Source organism: Prunus persica, chromosome G1 (genome assembly GCF_000346465.2).
Source record: "Prunus persica cultivar Lovell chromosome G1, Prunus_persica_NCBIv2, whole genome shotgun sequence".
NCBI lineage: Eukaryota > Viridiplantae > Streptophyta > Magnoliopsida > Rosales > Rosaceae > Prunus > Prunus persica.
In genome coordinates this window covers 45,059,082-45,074,486 of record NC_034009.1, presented here as the reverse complement: position 1 = coordinate 45,074,486, position 15,405 = coordinate 45,059,082, and the positions used below count along the sequence as shown (strand labels likewise).

General features: G+C 35.6%; 1 protein-coding gene across 3 annotated transcripts; it reads right to left on the bottom strand.

The window, feature by feature from the left end:
- LOC18792017 (Fanconi anemia group M protein) lies at nt 2,087–15,376 on the bottom strand. 3 transcript variants are annotated; one of them, XM_020556003.1, is made up of 22 exons: nt 14,828–15,376; nt 14,075–14,218; nt 12,720–12,802; nt 12,496–12,610; nt 11,912–12,003; nt 11,670–11,724; nt 11,472–11,593; nt 11,253–11,366; nt 10,515–10,705; nt 9,804–9,934; nt 9,487–9,547; nt 9,308–9,378; nt 8,263–8,312; nt 8,033–8,198; nt 7,704–7,831; nt 7,278–7,610; nt 7,129–7,195; nt 5,483–6,109; nt 4,886–5,368; nt 4,538–4,589; nt 4,207–4,353; nt 2,087–2,968 (listed from the first exon to the last, which is right to left on the bottom strand). In XM_020556003.1, exons 1-22 carry the CDS (start codon nt 15,210–15,212, stop codon nt 2,410–2,412), a joined length of 4,176 nt encoding a protein of 1,391 aa, XP_020411592.1. In that variant the 5' UTR covers nt 15,213–15,376; the 3' UTR covers nt 2,087–2,409. The 3 variants fall into 3 exon arrangements, with proteins under 3 accessions (XP_020411592.1, XP_020411593.1, XP_020411594.1); XM_020556004.1 differs by lacking the exon at nt 14,828–15,376 and having other exon boundaries at nt 12,720–12,797; nt 14,075–14,155; XM_020556005.1 differs by lacking the exons at nt 12,496–12,610; nt 12,720–12,802; nt 14,075–14,218; nt 14,828–15,376 and having other exon boundaries at nt 11,670–11,732; nt 11,912–11,987.

The window sequence follows — 15,405 nt, the reverse complement described above, 5'->3', positions numbered from 1 at the left end:
TCACTCATTGCAACATCAAAACACTTCTTGCGGTTTATGCTAGAAAGGTCACCAGTGCATTGAGCTAGGACTCAACTTAATTCTTAAGACAAATACATAATATATATATATATATATATATATATATCGGCGTGCGCGCTAACAGAAACCAGTGTTAGCTTTGCATTGCACAACAGAAACCAGTGGTAGCTCTTTGCATTGCAATCTGTAAATGTTTCCCCTTACAACTGTAGTTTATTTTATTATAGTATTATATATATATATATATATATATATATATATATCTGTGCATATATATCTACCCTACTAAATTTCAAACCCGTCTTGATCACTTTCCTCTGAAAACTACAATATTAAGTACATACCTCTGTGCATAGTTGATGAGGTAAAGCATTTTATTTTTTTGTTAAAATAAATTACCAATTCAAAACTGTGATATATACATACACACACTTATATATATATATATATATATATATATACACAGAGAGCTTCCATTGAGGGATCTCCTAAATTAGCTTATTTGAGGGACACCCTTTGTAGGGCTCACTCCGTATTGTAATCCAAACCTTCTACATTTTAAATAATCATTTAAAGATCATCTCTACAAAAAATCACTTGAATCTAACATCGTTTAACAACTCAATTGTGTTATTGAAATTTTAGTACTTTCTTGAAGCGCGGTATTCTTTGATTTTGTAGGATACAATTGGATGTCAAAACGGTTTCCAATTTGTCTAATTTTTTGCAAGGACGATCTATGAATGTAGACTTAAAAAATAGATAGTTTGAACCATTGGAAAAAAATTCATAGGATACCCTAAAGGGTGTCCCTCAAATAAAATTATTTGAGACCCCCCTCAATAGAAGGGAACTATATATTTATATACATACATTTTACATTGTGATTTTTCATAATAAATTCCAAGAACCTAGCTGCCAACTTAACGGAAACCTGTGACCAATTACTAACAAGGGCTTTGACAACTTCTTTAAACACTAAAACACTCAACATTTTTTTTTTTAATACGATAGCAACTCGTTTGGGAATTCTCCTGTAAGAAACACTTCTACTCACATGCGCTTTTATTAAATAAACATTACTTTTCTTCATAGCGGGTGGGAAAAATTTTAAATTTGAAAAATTACATTAACCAAACCATCTGTTTGGTTGGTCAGTACGCGGATTTTTTAGATCAAATGGCCACCCCTAGGTTTATGTATTTGACCACAAAAAGGTAACATGTTGGGTTTGGGTTTGGAATAATTCCACACGACAGTTTCCAAGTCTAGTTATGGCGCCATGTTGTAAGCACACCCATAATGAAAATTTGATTTCATCTATTTGTTTCTAAGTAGAATACTAATTGGTCCAACACCAATACTTTCCTTTTAACCACTTGGTAGTATAACAGATGTAGAGTTTTATCATAAAAATGCATTGATGTTATTAGTAGTGGGACCACATAGTGGGCCACGCGTGCTACTAATACATTGATCTTTTTTATAAGGGTAATTCAAGCTAAATAAATTGAGTCCAACACATGAATACCTCGTATCCAGTAGAGATCCCGTAATGAGCAAGGTAGGGTAAGTAAAGGCCCGGTAAAGATCCCGTAATGAGCAAGGTAGGGTAAGTAAAGGCCCGGTAATTTTGGTCCTCTCTCTCTCTCAAATTCAGACCCGTCAGGAAATCATAAAATACTTGACTATTTTCTCCTCCGAGAAAAATAACCGTTTGACATATGCACATGTGTTAAATTTAATTTATCAAAGAGGGCAATGTCACAGGAAATCCTTAATGAAGCCCAGAAAGGGACAAGTATAATCAGTCCATCCAATGCATCACTGGACCTGTCCTCACACAATTTTGTCTAGTAGGAGAATGAGGAAAGAAGTTAAAATTGGCATTGCAAGAAATGAAGGGTTACTGAAGGAGGATTTGGGAATCAATATCAGAAAAAAGAAGAGGGAATGATGATTGAGGATTGGGAGATACAATGGGGTGATAATATACCTAGTTAGACGTTATTTTTACCAGCAGCTGTAAAGTGTGAACTTAAAACAAAAATACGCAAAGATGCCATAGGAAATTCTTATCTGAAGATTATTTATAGAACGAATGTAATATTTACATTCATACATATATACATGTACGTATACATTTCCCTTTCTTGCATGAATTTGCATGCCTCACTTTCCCATAAACTACATCTGTTTTCCCCCAACAAGATGCAGATCCCAATGCATCTAACTAATCTCTCAAAACAATAAAGGAAAAAAAAAACAATCAAACCCTCAAAACTTGCAACTGATCTTGCATAAACAATCTCAATTGTGAGAAACTGTCACCATATTTCGTTCAATCCTTCTGCTGGGCACCATTTAGATATATATTTTCCATAAATTTTATATTCCAAGATCAAACGTCGGAGAATGTTGTAGGCTAGGATTTTGTGGGTGTATATTGGGAACCATCTGCTGCCTCTGCCTTGGCAGTTCTGATTTCTGTTTAAGAAGCAATGTAGCTTGCGCTTCCACTGCGTCAAGATCAAGGCCCTCAAAAAATAGATCATCATAAAGCACGTCCCCATTTGCATCATTGTGCTGCAAGTCTCTGCCTGCAGCCTCTGACTGGCGTGAGAACTCTCGCTCCAAGTTGACTGCAGGAACAGATCTTGAATGATGAGAACTCAATTTTCTTTTTCGGCTTTCAATCTCATATCCTGGGGAAACACCAGTTGTACAAGGTGTGCCTTCAGCGTTACAGTTCATTTGGAAGGACTTCGAATCCATCCTGTTTGGCTGATTTGTACAATCGCTTTGAGGAGTTTGGAGAGAGAAGGATGGTTTCCCACAAGAACTTCCAGTTTCAGTTGTCCTCAGTGTTGGTGCCACAGAATCAGGTGAATATGTGGCAGAACTGCTTGGCTGCCTCTCCCGGGGTGATTGGGTGAGCAATGAACGCCTGTTCCAAGACATTGAAGAATTTTTTTATAAAGAATTTCAGAAGCCCGCAACTCTGGAGGTAAGGATGATATTATAAGAGAGCACTCAATTTTTGCTTGGAAAAATATGAGGACATGCCAAAGAGGGCATGCTCCATCCGGAGCCATAATCATACAGGTTACAGAACTAGAAGAGATAATAAATATAAATATAAATAAAAATAAAAAGCAAAAAGTAATGAAACAAATAAATCCAAGCAACTAGATTGATGGCATAATTCACAGGCGAAATGCAGGATGATTGGGGTCTGGTAATATATGGGACATATGAACTTTAACTGTCACTTCAGTTTGCATCTAGGAAATCATTTTACTAAGAATAGAATTTCAGCTTACATATCCAAGTGACATAATAGTTGTAAAAAGTAGTTTGAAGAAACGACAACTGCCACCCCTGGTAGGGGGAAGATTAATCTCAATTGAACCACAATATGGTTGGATAGCCATCCAAATGCATCTTAGATTTTTAAAAACTCTTAAAAGTGGCTGCAAATCAATTTTGAAATCTTTTACTAGGTTCTCGGCACCAACCCATCGTTGACAAAATGATATCTGAACCAATATGTTACCAAAATAAGTTTTAAAAAAGGAACAAAGATACCAATAACCATCAGTTGCACCATGGCGGGCTTCCTACATCAGCGACTCAGCCACAGTTTCCATCTATGAAAACTAACATTTTTTCCCACTAAGAATGTAGATTGTTAAATTTCGATAATGAAAGGCAGTCATTGATTCATCAGACTATATTTATATGGTAATAAATATGAAATCACTACAAAAATTCTAATCCTTCCAAGCTCATTAAACCAGAAGTATCAAATCATAACGGGCCAAATATAATAAATTGCACATAATTTTTATTCTTGTTAAACTATGCCTAATTTCTTATGACAACTGAATGTTAGAGTTTCTTAAAAGACTGAAAGCTTTGGAATAAGCACCTCTTTGGACCAGTGTCAGCTTTTTCTTTCAAATGTCACTTGATCACAGAACGATGTTTTATGTGAAACAAAGTAAAAGTTGGATACACATTACACTACTAGATTTCCAAGATGGTAGAATATTCAATAATATGAACTTTCAAAAATACTTTTGGCAACTACTCATGTTCATAGGTTCCTACATTATGCAAAGAAATAGTTCAGTCAAACCGCTAATGGTTTGCAAAGGATACGCTGAGAGAGAGATGAAAGACCTGTATATTGCCATCATGTCAATTCCACCGCTTGCAAACTGAGTACTGGCAACCGTAGGATTTATCCTGTCATCTATGAAACTATCATTTGAGTAGTTGTCTCGCTCATCTTCCTCATCATCAGAAATATCAGCTTCTGAAGATACCCTGAGTAATTTCATTGGAGTACCAGCACATCAAGTATTACTTTCAACAAAAATTTCATCTTATTATCCACACAAAAATAATAATTAAATAATCAGAAAATATTCTTCTTATGCTTTTACCTAGAAATGCAACCATACAAAATTTGCAAATAATTTAGCTACATCTCATAAATGTATGAACTTACTCAGCTTCCTCCTCAATGAAGACCCTTACATCATCAACTGACTTCTTTTTACCTATGTAACCAAAAAATAAACATATTGGGTAAATAGGTCTCATAAAAAGATTGGAAGCTGAACAGGTAGCATTCCTATAAGTCTTCAGTTTGATTGGACTTTTAGTCATAGAGAGAAGGATCTAGTCTAGTTAGTTAGCATCAGAACTCCAAAAATAGAAAAATAAATAGCAAATAAATAAACGATACTGGAAATGACCTTTTCCCGAAAAAAAAAAAAAAAAAAAAAAAAAAACTGGAAAGGACAAACATCTGGTCTAGATACATTTCAATAGACTCAATTCATATTCATAATACCTCTGTCGTGCTTAGTACGGAGAGGACCAGCTCTAGAAAAAGATCTGGCAGGGTTTTCTGTTGACCCAACATTTTTTGTCATGCTTTCTCCCCTACTTTTCCAATGATCCCCAACTTTGCGTAACCTCTTAAACTTGCGCGCCTGTTTTACACTTTCCAACTTGTCTCCAGAACTTAAATGCCAATCTTTGCCACAGCTATTGTTTGTAAGGTCTGCTAAAACAGTTTGGGCTCTATCAATAATTGGTGATGTGGAAGTACATCCTCTTATGCTTGCAGTTTCACCCTTGTTATGCAAGGGAGTTTGAATTTCATTATCAACAGGAGAAACAGAGACATTTCTTCCACAGGCATTGCCTCTCATATTGACTTTTTCACTTTTCCCAGGACTTGAACACTTCAATAGTATTCCAGTATGTAATTGGGCAGGTGAAACAGGTAATTGGTCAGGTTCTAGATACTCATCTGTGTTATTTGATAGTCCTGCATAATTCACATTTATATAAGCATCATCTTATATTAGGGGACAAAAGCAATCCCCAGGAAACCATATCACATTTTGAATTAAGATAAAATCTTACTAATTGCATTACTAACCACTATTATGGATAGGAGACTCTGGGACAACTCCACTTTTGATTAAATTAGTAAGCCGTGGACTGAGCTCACCATCTCTGAAAAAATTATTGTCTTCATCAGCCAGAAATAATGATGCCTTGCTTTCCAGAACATCAGGTGACTCAGAGACACTAGCTCCTTGATTTGACAAATTTCCCTTCAAAATTGGAGTTTGAGGAATTTTTTCAACCCTGCTGACTGATTTCTCCATCCAGGTTTCAGAATCACAACATCGAGACTTAAGTGAAATCTCATTCTTCATGCATGTTATCTGAGTCGATTTCAGATCTCCACTGGGACCAGCTTCAGTAGTTAGTTCTGTGTGGTCTTCATCTGAAGTCCTTGCATGGCAAGAATTTTGCTTCAAGTAATCCAACTTAATAATGCTTGCACTTGTTGACATGGAATGCGATAAGTCTTTCCAAGGAAACACAGGGACAACCATGACTAGGACGTTTCCGGAAGCATCAACAGTTACAACATCTGAACCAAAGAGGTAAGAGTGCTCATAAGGATTTTCACCAGGGAAATTAAGTTCGTTATGCTTCTCCTCAGTTTCCAATGTTCTAGTAGGTGATACTTCAGAATCATCAGGATTCAGAAAATCTGCAACAAAATGTTCAACATTTAGCATCTTCTCCACATTCAATCCCCCCAGGCCCCCAATCCAGAAAAGAAAAGACAAGCGCTTGTTATTATTTAACATGCTGACTAGGCCATAATATTTTACGTTAAAAAAACCGAGCAAGGAAAAATCCTCCTACAATTTATGTTCAATTACCCCCACTCCCCATCCCCCAATGCAGGTGCAGCATCAGGACTTGAAATTAGGAACATAAGCACATGCATGCTTACACATACCAATTACAGTACAAAAATGTTGTAGAGTATGAACATTTTTTATGGTTTCAGTTCATTCCTTGAGTTAGTTAACCCAAAGAAAAGATAACCAACCTCATAGCCGTAGTACTACTTTTATTGTCGGAAGATGAAGAAAAGTATACAGAAGAGAAAAGGTTTTATTTCAATCATCAAGCAAGAAAAAGGTTAAAAGGAATTAGTTTCCGAATAAAGTTTAACAGGCATGCACATATACAGAGGAGCAAAAAGTGCGAAAATTTCTAGCTACAAAGTAAAGAATAAGAGGACTCAAAAGGATACAATTAAAGCATATAGCGTTGAACATTTGGTAAAGTTGAAGATGAAATACTAAAATTATAACAAAAAAGGTAATATAAAGTTTATATTATAAACAGAAAATGAACATTGAGTTGGTGATCTTGAGCATAATGGACCTCTGAACTATTTGTAGAAGAATTATTAGCAATGAAGCAAAATGCTCACATGTCTCAAATGGACGTTGAAAAAAAGTAAAGGAACAATAAACTACATTCGCTAAGCTCAAATTGATTAGCATGCAAATGTGCATAAGTTTGATGTGGGACTTGAAAGCAAGAGTAAACAAGTAAATGCACCTCAGATCTCCAAACACGATGAAACTAATCCTAGTAGTGAAGAATCTTTTTCCTTAGTAATTATTTGCACTTAATCTGAATAATGCCTTAAAACAAATGGAAGAATTTGGAATGACAAATTTTCTTCTCATACAAGCCTTTTTGAGCTACCTTCTCCATTATTGTCATGTTGTTCAGCAGTGTCAACTCCCAAGCACTTCTTTAAACATATTTCATCCTGAAAGCATTGAGTGATAACATAAGAAAATGTCATACAACACAGCAAGGCAAACAACTCAACCACATAGATTGAATCAAACCTCAAGAAGGGAAATATTGCTGTCCCTAGAAAAGGTTAGTCCTTGCAAACATTGCATCATATCAATTAACATTGTTGTCCGATGTGAATGCATTACTTTATACACTCTTGAAGGATATGTTTGGAAGTGAGGAAAGGCAATAAGAGATGGTTTCCATGTAATTTCATGGGGGTCAAAATACTTGGCAATTAATGTAGTCTCAGCAACAGTTAATTTGTCTGCAATAACAGGTGTCTGAATAGTGTTATCATCTATTACTTTCTTTCCACGATGAACGAATTGTTCAATTGAAAACTCAACAAACCGGACCTCCGGTTTGAAAATGTGAGGGATCTGCAATAAATAATGACACAATCAAATACATTTAAAATGCAAGACTATAGCATTAAAAGTCATAAAGATGCAGCCTTTCTTAGAAAATCCCACCATCCTTGGACTAGAATGGAAATTGAAGCTATTTCTCCCCCCATTTCGCATGTGTTTCATCATATTCTTACTGTTTCCTTGCTTACGCTTGTAACCCTTCAACTCTGACCCTTCACAGGCTAAAACTAGTACGACTTGTCAAGGATTTAGATTTATTGCAAATGCAATGAAAGGTGTTTGAAAGAAAGTGTAATGAAAAAAATGGAAAGTGGATTGATACTAAAAACTTGGATAAAAGTGGGGGACAAGCAAAAGTTCATTGCATGTTCAGTCTGATCTCACCAACAGCCAACTACAGAGCATGCAGTACTCATATGAGAAAAGGATATCAACTCTTCCATCATGCTTCCTTCCAGTTCTCCCCATGCGCTGAATCATTCTCAATGGTGATACATTAGCATCAAAGCATATAACTAGATCAACTTCCATGATATCCAGGCCCTCTTCACCAATTGATGTGGCAACAATGACATTGTATCCACCAGCACGAAATTTCTGTGGGAAATCTAAGTAAGCCAATGAAACGTGCTGCGAAAAGAAATAAAAACAACATAGTTACCTCCAAAACAGCTTGTTGAACTTTTTGTGACTGGCCTTTTAATGCTTTCCCTGTAAGAAATTAGAACTCAATCTCATATAATTGTAAGACAACCACTAAATCCCAAAAGCTTAAGCTATTATGGAATAAGCAAACAATGTATATGAAGCTAATGCCCTCCCTCACTTGCACCTGCATCTCCTGCACATGGAGAGGCAGGAAAACAGAGTCTGGGAGAAGCATATAGGTGCAGCCTTACCTTGCACCTTGCAAATCACTACATAAGTGAGTTGGAGGGATTGGAGGTTTCGAACTCAGAAGTCTCTAAAACCAGTGCTCTGATACCATGTTAGGCAACCTCTAGATCTCAAATGCTTGAGCTATTAGAGAATAGGCCAACTATCTATATCAATTCAACAATAACTATAGGCTAATGGATAATAAGAAAGAACTAAAGTTAACTAAGACATACATATATTCTTGGCTATGCCATAATTGTTTAGATCTAGGACAGTATTGAGATCAACATCTTCTAAGATTTCTTGACAATTATCTTCTCTTTTCCTCGAACATAAATTCATTAAAGTTAACTAAGACATACATATATTCTTGGTTATGCCATAATTGTTTAGATCTAGGATAGTATTGAGATCAACATCTTCTAAGATCTCTTGACAATTATCTTCTCTTTTCCTCGAACATAAATTCATTAAAAGAGTCAAGGATCTAGCAAGAGGGAGATGGAAGAGAAAGTGAGATAAAGGGGGAGAGAGAAAGAGAGAAAAAGAACACACAATAATTGACAAATAATAGACCAAATCATAAACAACACTTCAAAGGAGAAGGCAAGTCAATGTCATAACCATAACAACACTTCAATGTGTTTTGCCCGCATGCCAGACAACTTTCTTTCTGTTCAATGAGTAGCTTAAAAGATCACTAACAATCACTTCCCAAGTAACAACAATTTCATCTTATTCTAAATTTCATTGAGACAAAAAAACTAAATTACATTAAAAATTATATTTAATGGAGACAAGTCAAAATAAAGAGTGGAGCTTCAAACCTGAACTTTGACCAATAAACTCCGTAGCTCTAACAAAATTGCCGATGTTTGCTAACGCATCCATTATGTCCCTGTATGTTTGCTTAATTATAGCCAGGAATATTTTTCACATTTTATATATAAATTGCAATCAGAAACAATAAAATAACAACAAATTAAACACAGAGAAAAGGTGGCACCTGACACTGCCCCTAAAATTTGAGAAAATGATAACCCTTGATTTCTGTGGATCATTTGTTTCTGCAGTCAGATATGTAATTATCAGCAACTGGGAGCTAACACTCTGAATCATACAAAGTCTAAAATTTAAATAATAGGCAGTCCAAATCAGCATTTGATGACAAATATTTGTGACAAAAATCAGCATTTGATGAAGAATACAATATTGAAACCATGAGACAAGCAATGCTTCTAACATTTGATAAGCAGAACTTTAAAATATTAAAAAGGGCATGTTATGGCAAATACAATAAAATTTGGATAACAGCCCACATACTGAAATGATCAAGCAGCACTTCTAACATTTTGGACAATTTGGGACTCGGAGCACCATGAGACAAAGTTTGCTGCATTATGAGCTTTGCTTTAGAAATATCTTCATTTCTACACATATACCTTGCAAATGACCTGAAAAATGACCTTAAACAACTTAATATTCTTGAATTGCTTGTTAAAAACTAAACAGCTTAAACTCCATGTCATCGACATTTAATATATAATAGATTAATCATGATACTAGTTACGTCTAAACAAGAAATTTCTTCCATTGAACTGAATTTTCAAATACTGAATTTCTTTGTTATGAAGTCAAACACCAATTACGATGATGGGACAATGGAGGGTGTGGCCTTCACATAAGACTAAAATATCTTAAAACTTTTGAAAAGTATCTTAGAACTTATAAAAATATCTGTCTCAAACTTATGCAAGGCGGATTTGTTTATGTCTGATACCAAATCAGATCATAAGGTGATTCTCATTTTAACGAATAGCTTGTGACACTTCATTTTCAAGCTGCATTAGTAACATTTCAATGAGAAGGATCCTAATAGATTGAAAAATCCCTGACTCGAAAAAAGTCAAAAGCATGATGGTTCGGAATATAATAACAGGCATAGTTATTAGAATGTAGATAGGAGCTAAACAAGACAGTGAAGAAATGGAGAAAGCAGATGAAGGGCTTGATGGTCAGGAGACAAGAATATACCCTTGTTTTAATTTTTCTTCAAGCATTTCATATGCTGGCCTTATTCCATGGCTTGATATTAGCTTACGAATGTGGTAAAGCGTAAGGAGTGCTCCAAAATAACCTTCAATGTCTCCAGACTTAATTTGGGGGAGGTCTGGAGGTGCTTGACGAAATTTCTCCCTTGAATCAAGTAAATAACATGGGCTCAACTGTAAGAATTCCGCCCCCACCAACAAAAAAAGAAAAAAAGAAAGAAAGAAAGAGTGAAATTATGTAGACCCAAAAAGAATGTGATTGAATCATTAATAATTAACCACAAAAGAACAAATATATATATATATATATATATATAAAGATAAGGTAGTAAATCCCATTAATAATTAAAAAAACGATGATAATAAAAGAGAGCCTTTTCTGTTCCTTAAACTAGAGGAATATCTGAGGTACAGCTTCTTTAAAAACCAGTGAATATTTTCCAAAGCTATCTACATAACAAACCGAAACCAGAGAAAAACTGTATAATAGGCTAGCAGTATCAGAGCCTTGCATTATCATCAGTGAAAAGATACATTTTAGCGAACTTCATCATCACTAAGGGAACAAGACCAGACATTGCTAGAGAAACTGACCGCCACCCTGATTGTTATAATGTCTGCTATAGCAGGGGCCAGAACAGAATAAAAATGCAAAGAAACAATCTTGTCCAGCACAGTTCTCCTAGAGGAAATTAGAATTTAAATTATTCTGAAACCATACAGTCTGAACATCTCTAGTTGGGAGAACTCCAATTGCACAAAGCCTGGTTGCAAATGGTCGCATTGCTTCCACGAGCTTATTGTCTATCTCAACAGCTTCTTGACCCATTGCGACCTAGAATAATTGCAACAAAAGTTTTTTTCCTCCGTTTTCAGACCAAGAAAAAAAAAGTTTTCTTTCCTGTGTACAAAAAATTATTTCTGGAAACAAGAGACATACCTGAATCAACTCTACCTCCCTGTTGTGAACATATTTTTTGACATCAGCGTCATCTTCATTGCGATATTCAAGTGTTGATATATATAAGTTATCAATAACTTGCTGGACAGCCTGCTGCTTTGCTGTACGATTGCATGTTACTAAGGATCTAACTTTTAAAATGAAAATTAGTAGAAACCCAGTATATTAGTAACTTACATCCCGGTGTTGCACTCAGAGCTAAAATTCTCAGTTGCACTTGTGCAGCCATTAACTAAAAAACTAAATTATCATTAGTATTTCAAAAGACCAACTTTACCCATAAATAACACACTGAACCAACATTTATCAAGGCAGAACTACAAGAATAATAATAATAACGATAATTAAAAAAAACTCATCTGAACTGGTAAATGGGGAAATATATTAGTTTAGATATAACTGAAAGAAAGAGAACTGACCTCACGAACTGCAACACTGTAAGAATAGTTTCCCAATGCTCTGTGAGCTTCATCAATCACCAAACATACCAAGTATTTGATTGAGCATGTGCCTGCAACGAATTACCTCTGAGAAAAATCCATTGACAAAGTATCTTTCTCAAAAAGAAGAAAATATATCATGCATAAAAACTGGTGGTGGAATATACTTACTTTCTAATGGGAAAATATTAAATAAAAACAATTACTATTTAATTCGGCATGGAAGCTCTTTAATTGAGAACCTATCAAACTTACAGTGGATTAAACTTTAGGTGTTTATGCAGAGAGTGTGAAGTGCTTCTTTGAGCTAAAACATTATGCATTACATAGGAGTTACCCATCTTCAAAAGTGGGTACTTTTAACAATGCTGAAACTTATACCAAATTTGTAAAGCCATTCCCTCTTCTCTAGTGCCTTATTGCACATAGGAAACACCTTCTGATGCAGGGTTTACGATATAATGAATGAAATATAGATACATATATATATATATATATATATATATCAAAATCCACCCCTTGTCATTGAGAAAATCCTAGTGTATAGTTCAAGAATTAATCACCAGACTGAATGTCCTTCTCCAGCACTTGGGGAGTAACAAAGAAAACTCGTTTAGTTTTCCACAAGGATGCTCTTTTTGTAGGACTTATCTGACCTGTCATGTCAATTGTCCATTCCTGCAATCGGTTTGATCATAATCTTCTCACAATATGTAAGTAAATAAAGTTGTCGAGTAAACACCAAATATTCAACAAAACTCTGCTTATAAATAAAAGAGGTTCTTACTTGTGATATTCCTACAATGTTATGGCATGCTTGTATCTGTTGCACAACAAGAGGTCGAGAAGGAGCAGCAAAGACTATCTTTCCTGTTGTGGAAAGAACAATGTCAATGTTTCACAACTTTCAAAAATAAACTCGAGAAACCCACAACACGGGAAACTGGACTAATTTTTTTTTATAGGAAACAAATTTCATTAAGAATAGAGAATGGGACAAAACAATGCACAAGATGTCCACAGGAGCAAGAGAGAGAACTCAGGATAACATCAACAAGCCAAATGAAAACAGTAGTACACCAACAAAGAAGCAAAAGACACAAATAAATAGCAGCATTCCAGTTTTGCAGAGAAAGAAGCATCCCTAAACTCGGAAAAATATTGAAGCCCACAGAGATGCCCAAAAGCAAACCCCTTGCAACAAATAATGCATCTCTTCACCGCACATCTTCGCAGAACCATACCCTTCTTCCTCCCACCAAAAAACTTATGCCTCTATTTCAGTGATTCATTTTTCCTCTTGCAATTATCTACATTTTGGTGGGGTGACAAGACAACTACAGATTCGATGTTCAAATTATCTGAACATTACTTTACACATAAAATGTTGGATAAAAGGTGAATGGGCCTTTTCTGTAGGCCTAGAGGAGTATTTTAGGTTGTTTTTCTGTATTTTCAGTGTAAGATTATATGGCCATTTTTGGTGTTATGAAAAAAAATAGTTAGGGTCATTTTGGAATTGTACATGTTGGAAACAAAATAATTCCTGATGGACTCATTTCCTTCCCAAGATCAAGAATCTCATTCCTGAAAAATCAACTTTAATTTCATTGGAGCAAGTAAACAATGGAATAACCTGGATGGGGGATCAATCCCATTGTAGCTAAGTTCTAATGTGACAGCCGCTAAAACAAAATTCAGTCCTATGTGGTAGGATCAGACAGGCAACTAAAGCTCTGATTCCATGTTAAGTTCACATTGATCCCAAAAACTTAAATTGATAGGAAACTGGACCAACAATGTATATCAAGATAAACACAACAATAATATAACAGTTCAAGTGAACCACAGAAAGAAACAGAAAAGAATCAATCAATCAACTTCAGCTTGAAACTCACGCATATACATGTATTTCTCAAGTTGATCATCAAACTATACAAAGAAAACTATCAGATTTGATAAAAACATACAATTTATTTCTTAAAATGAGTAGAAATATTTAACAAACATCTCCAATTTAAAGCAATTAGAAACAATAAACACTTTATAACTCATGACGAACATATTAGATTTCTGCAATAGTGATTCTCATGTAGCATGCATACCAAATAAGCATTAGTTAAGAAGTACGAATTACATTACCATCAGGGAACCATCTGAAATAGTTATACATAACTACTGCGGCAATAAGTGTTTTCCCAAGTCCAGTTGGCACTACCACCAATGTATTTGAAAATAGTGCCGTCTTGGTAATAGAAAATTGATAGTCACGCCGAGGAAAATTAACTGCATTGTTACAAATAATAAGTTTAATGTTTGCTACAATAAACTCCAAACAGAAAAAAGGAGTCAAAATATGACCCTCCGCACGCATTAATATAAAAAAGTTGAGTTCATAAGTCAGACTCAAAGAGCCATTACAAGTTTAAATTTCAAGGAGCAATAGATATCTATTAATTTGGAGAAAATGAAACTTTTAAAATTAGCAATATGGTGGCAACATTTCAATTTGTATCATCGATAACACCACCAAAGTCTAGAGGAAACAATCAAAATCTCAATCTGGGCACAAACACTCACATTCACCCTAAAATGTCCCATGCATTTGAACCCACATTAGTTCAATAACATAACCCACTTGACAAAATTTGTACTTGAAGGAAATGTCATAAAAAATCTAGAAATGTCATAAAAAATCTAGCATCCGGAGAAATAAGCTATTTGGTTCATTCAACTACACTACACCAAGAATCAAATTTCAACTTCATTCTCCAAAACCTATTCAAATAAAAAATAATAATAATTAAAAACCAGCTTACCCACCTCCTCAAAACCCAAAATACTAACTTTCACACAGTACCTAAAAGAAAATTACAAAGAGAACGAGAATTTAACCTGGGTACATCCAAGTTTTAGCTGCCTCGGTATCAATTTGAACAGAGGACACTCTGCCATCACCCTCATTACAATCCCGGTTGTGTTCTTGCACATCTCGACTCTCCGGCTGAGGCCTGGGGCAAGCCCTCCCAATAAACTGGTCGAGGGTGGTCTGCCGTGAAGAACCAGGCTTCTTCATGTTCTCAGAGATTGAGGCGACTGAATTTTGTATTGGGGGGTTATTGGGAGGAGGGGCAAAACGGGAAGATTGGTCTGGGAGTGAAGTAGAGGGCTTTGAGGCCTGGGTCTGATAAACAACGTCGATTGCTCTAGCAGCTGCTTCCCAATCAAAATCATCATCGTCGTCGTCGTCGATGATATGGTGAGGATTGGTTGAAGTCATTGGAGAGCTATGAAGGGAAATGGGCTGGCTGGGGAGAGAGAATGTGAATCAATAAACCCTTGGAGAACGAGACAGTTTGGCGGCAAAACTTGAAGAATGGCTCGTTTTCCTGGGAGAGGCTAGGAGTTTAATTTAAGGTATCATGGGACCCATGAGTCATGACACTTGGGAGCACACCAGGGCCTGGACTAGA

Excerpts from the sequence above, each read along its gene's own strand:
- LOC18792017 (XM_020556003.1), bottom strand. The coding sequence starts at position 15,212 with ATGACTTCAACCAATCCTCACCATATCATCGACGACGACGACGATGAT. Across the intron at positions 11,594-11,669 it reads TCTGAGTGCAACACCGGGAT|CAAAGCAGCAGGCTGTCCAG; the intron begins GTAAGTTACTAA and ends GCAATCGTACAG. Across the intron at positions 9,379-9,486 it reads AATTTTAGGGGCAGTGTCAG|GGACATAATGGATGCGTTAG; the intron begins GTGCCACCTTTT and ends GCAAACATACAG.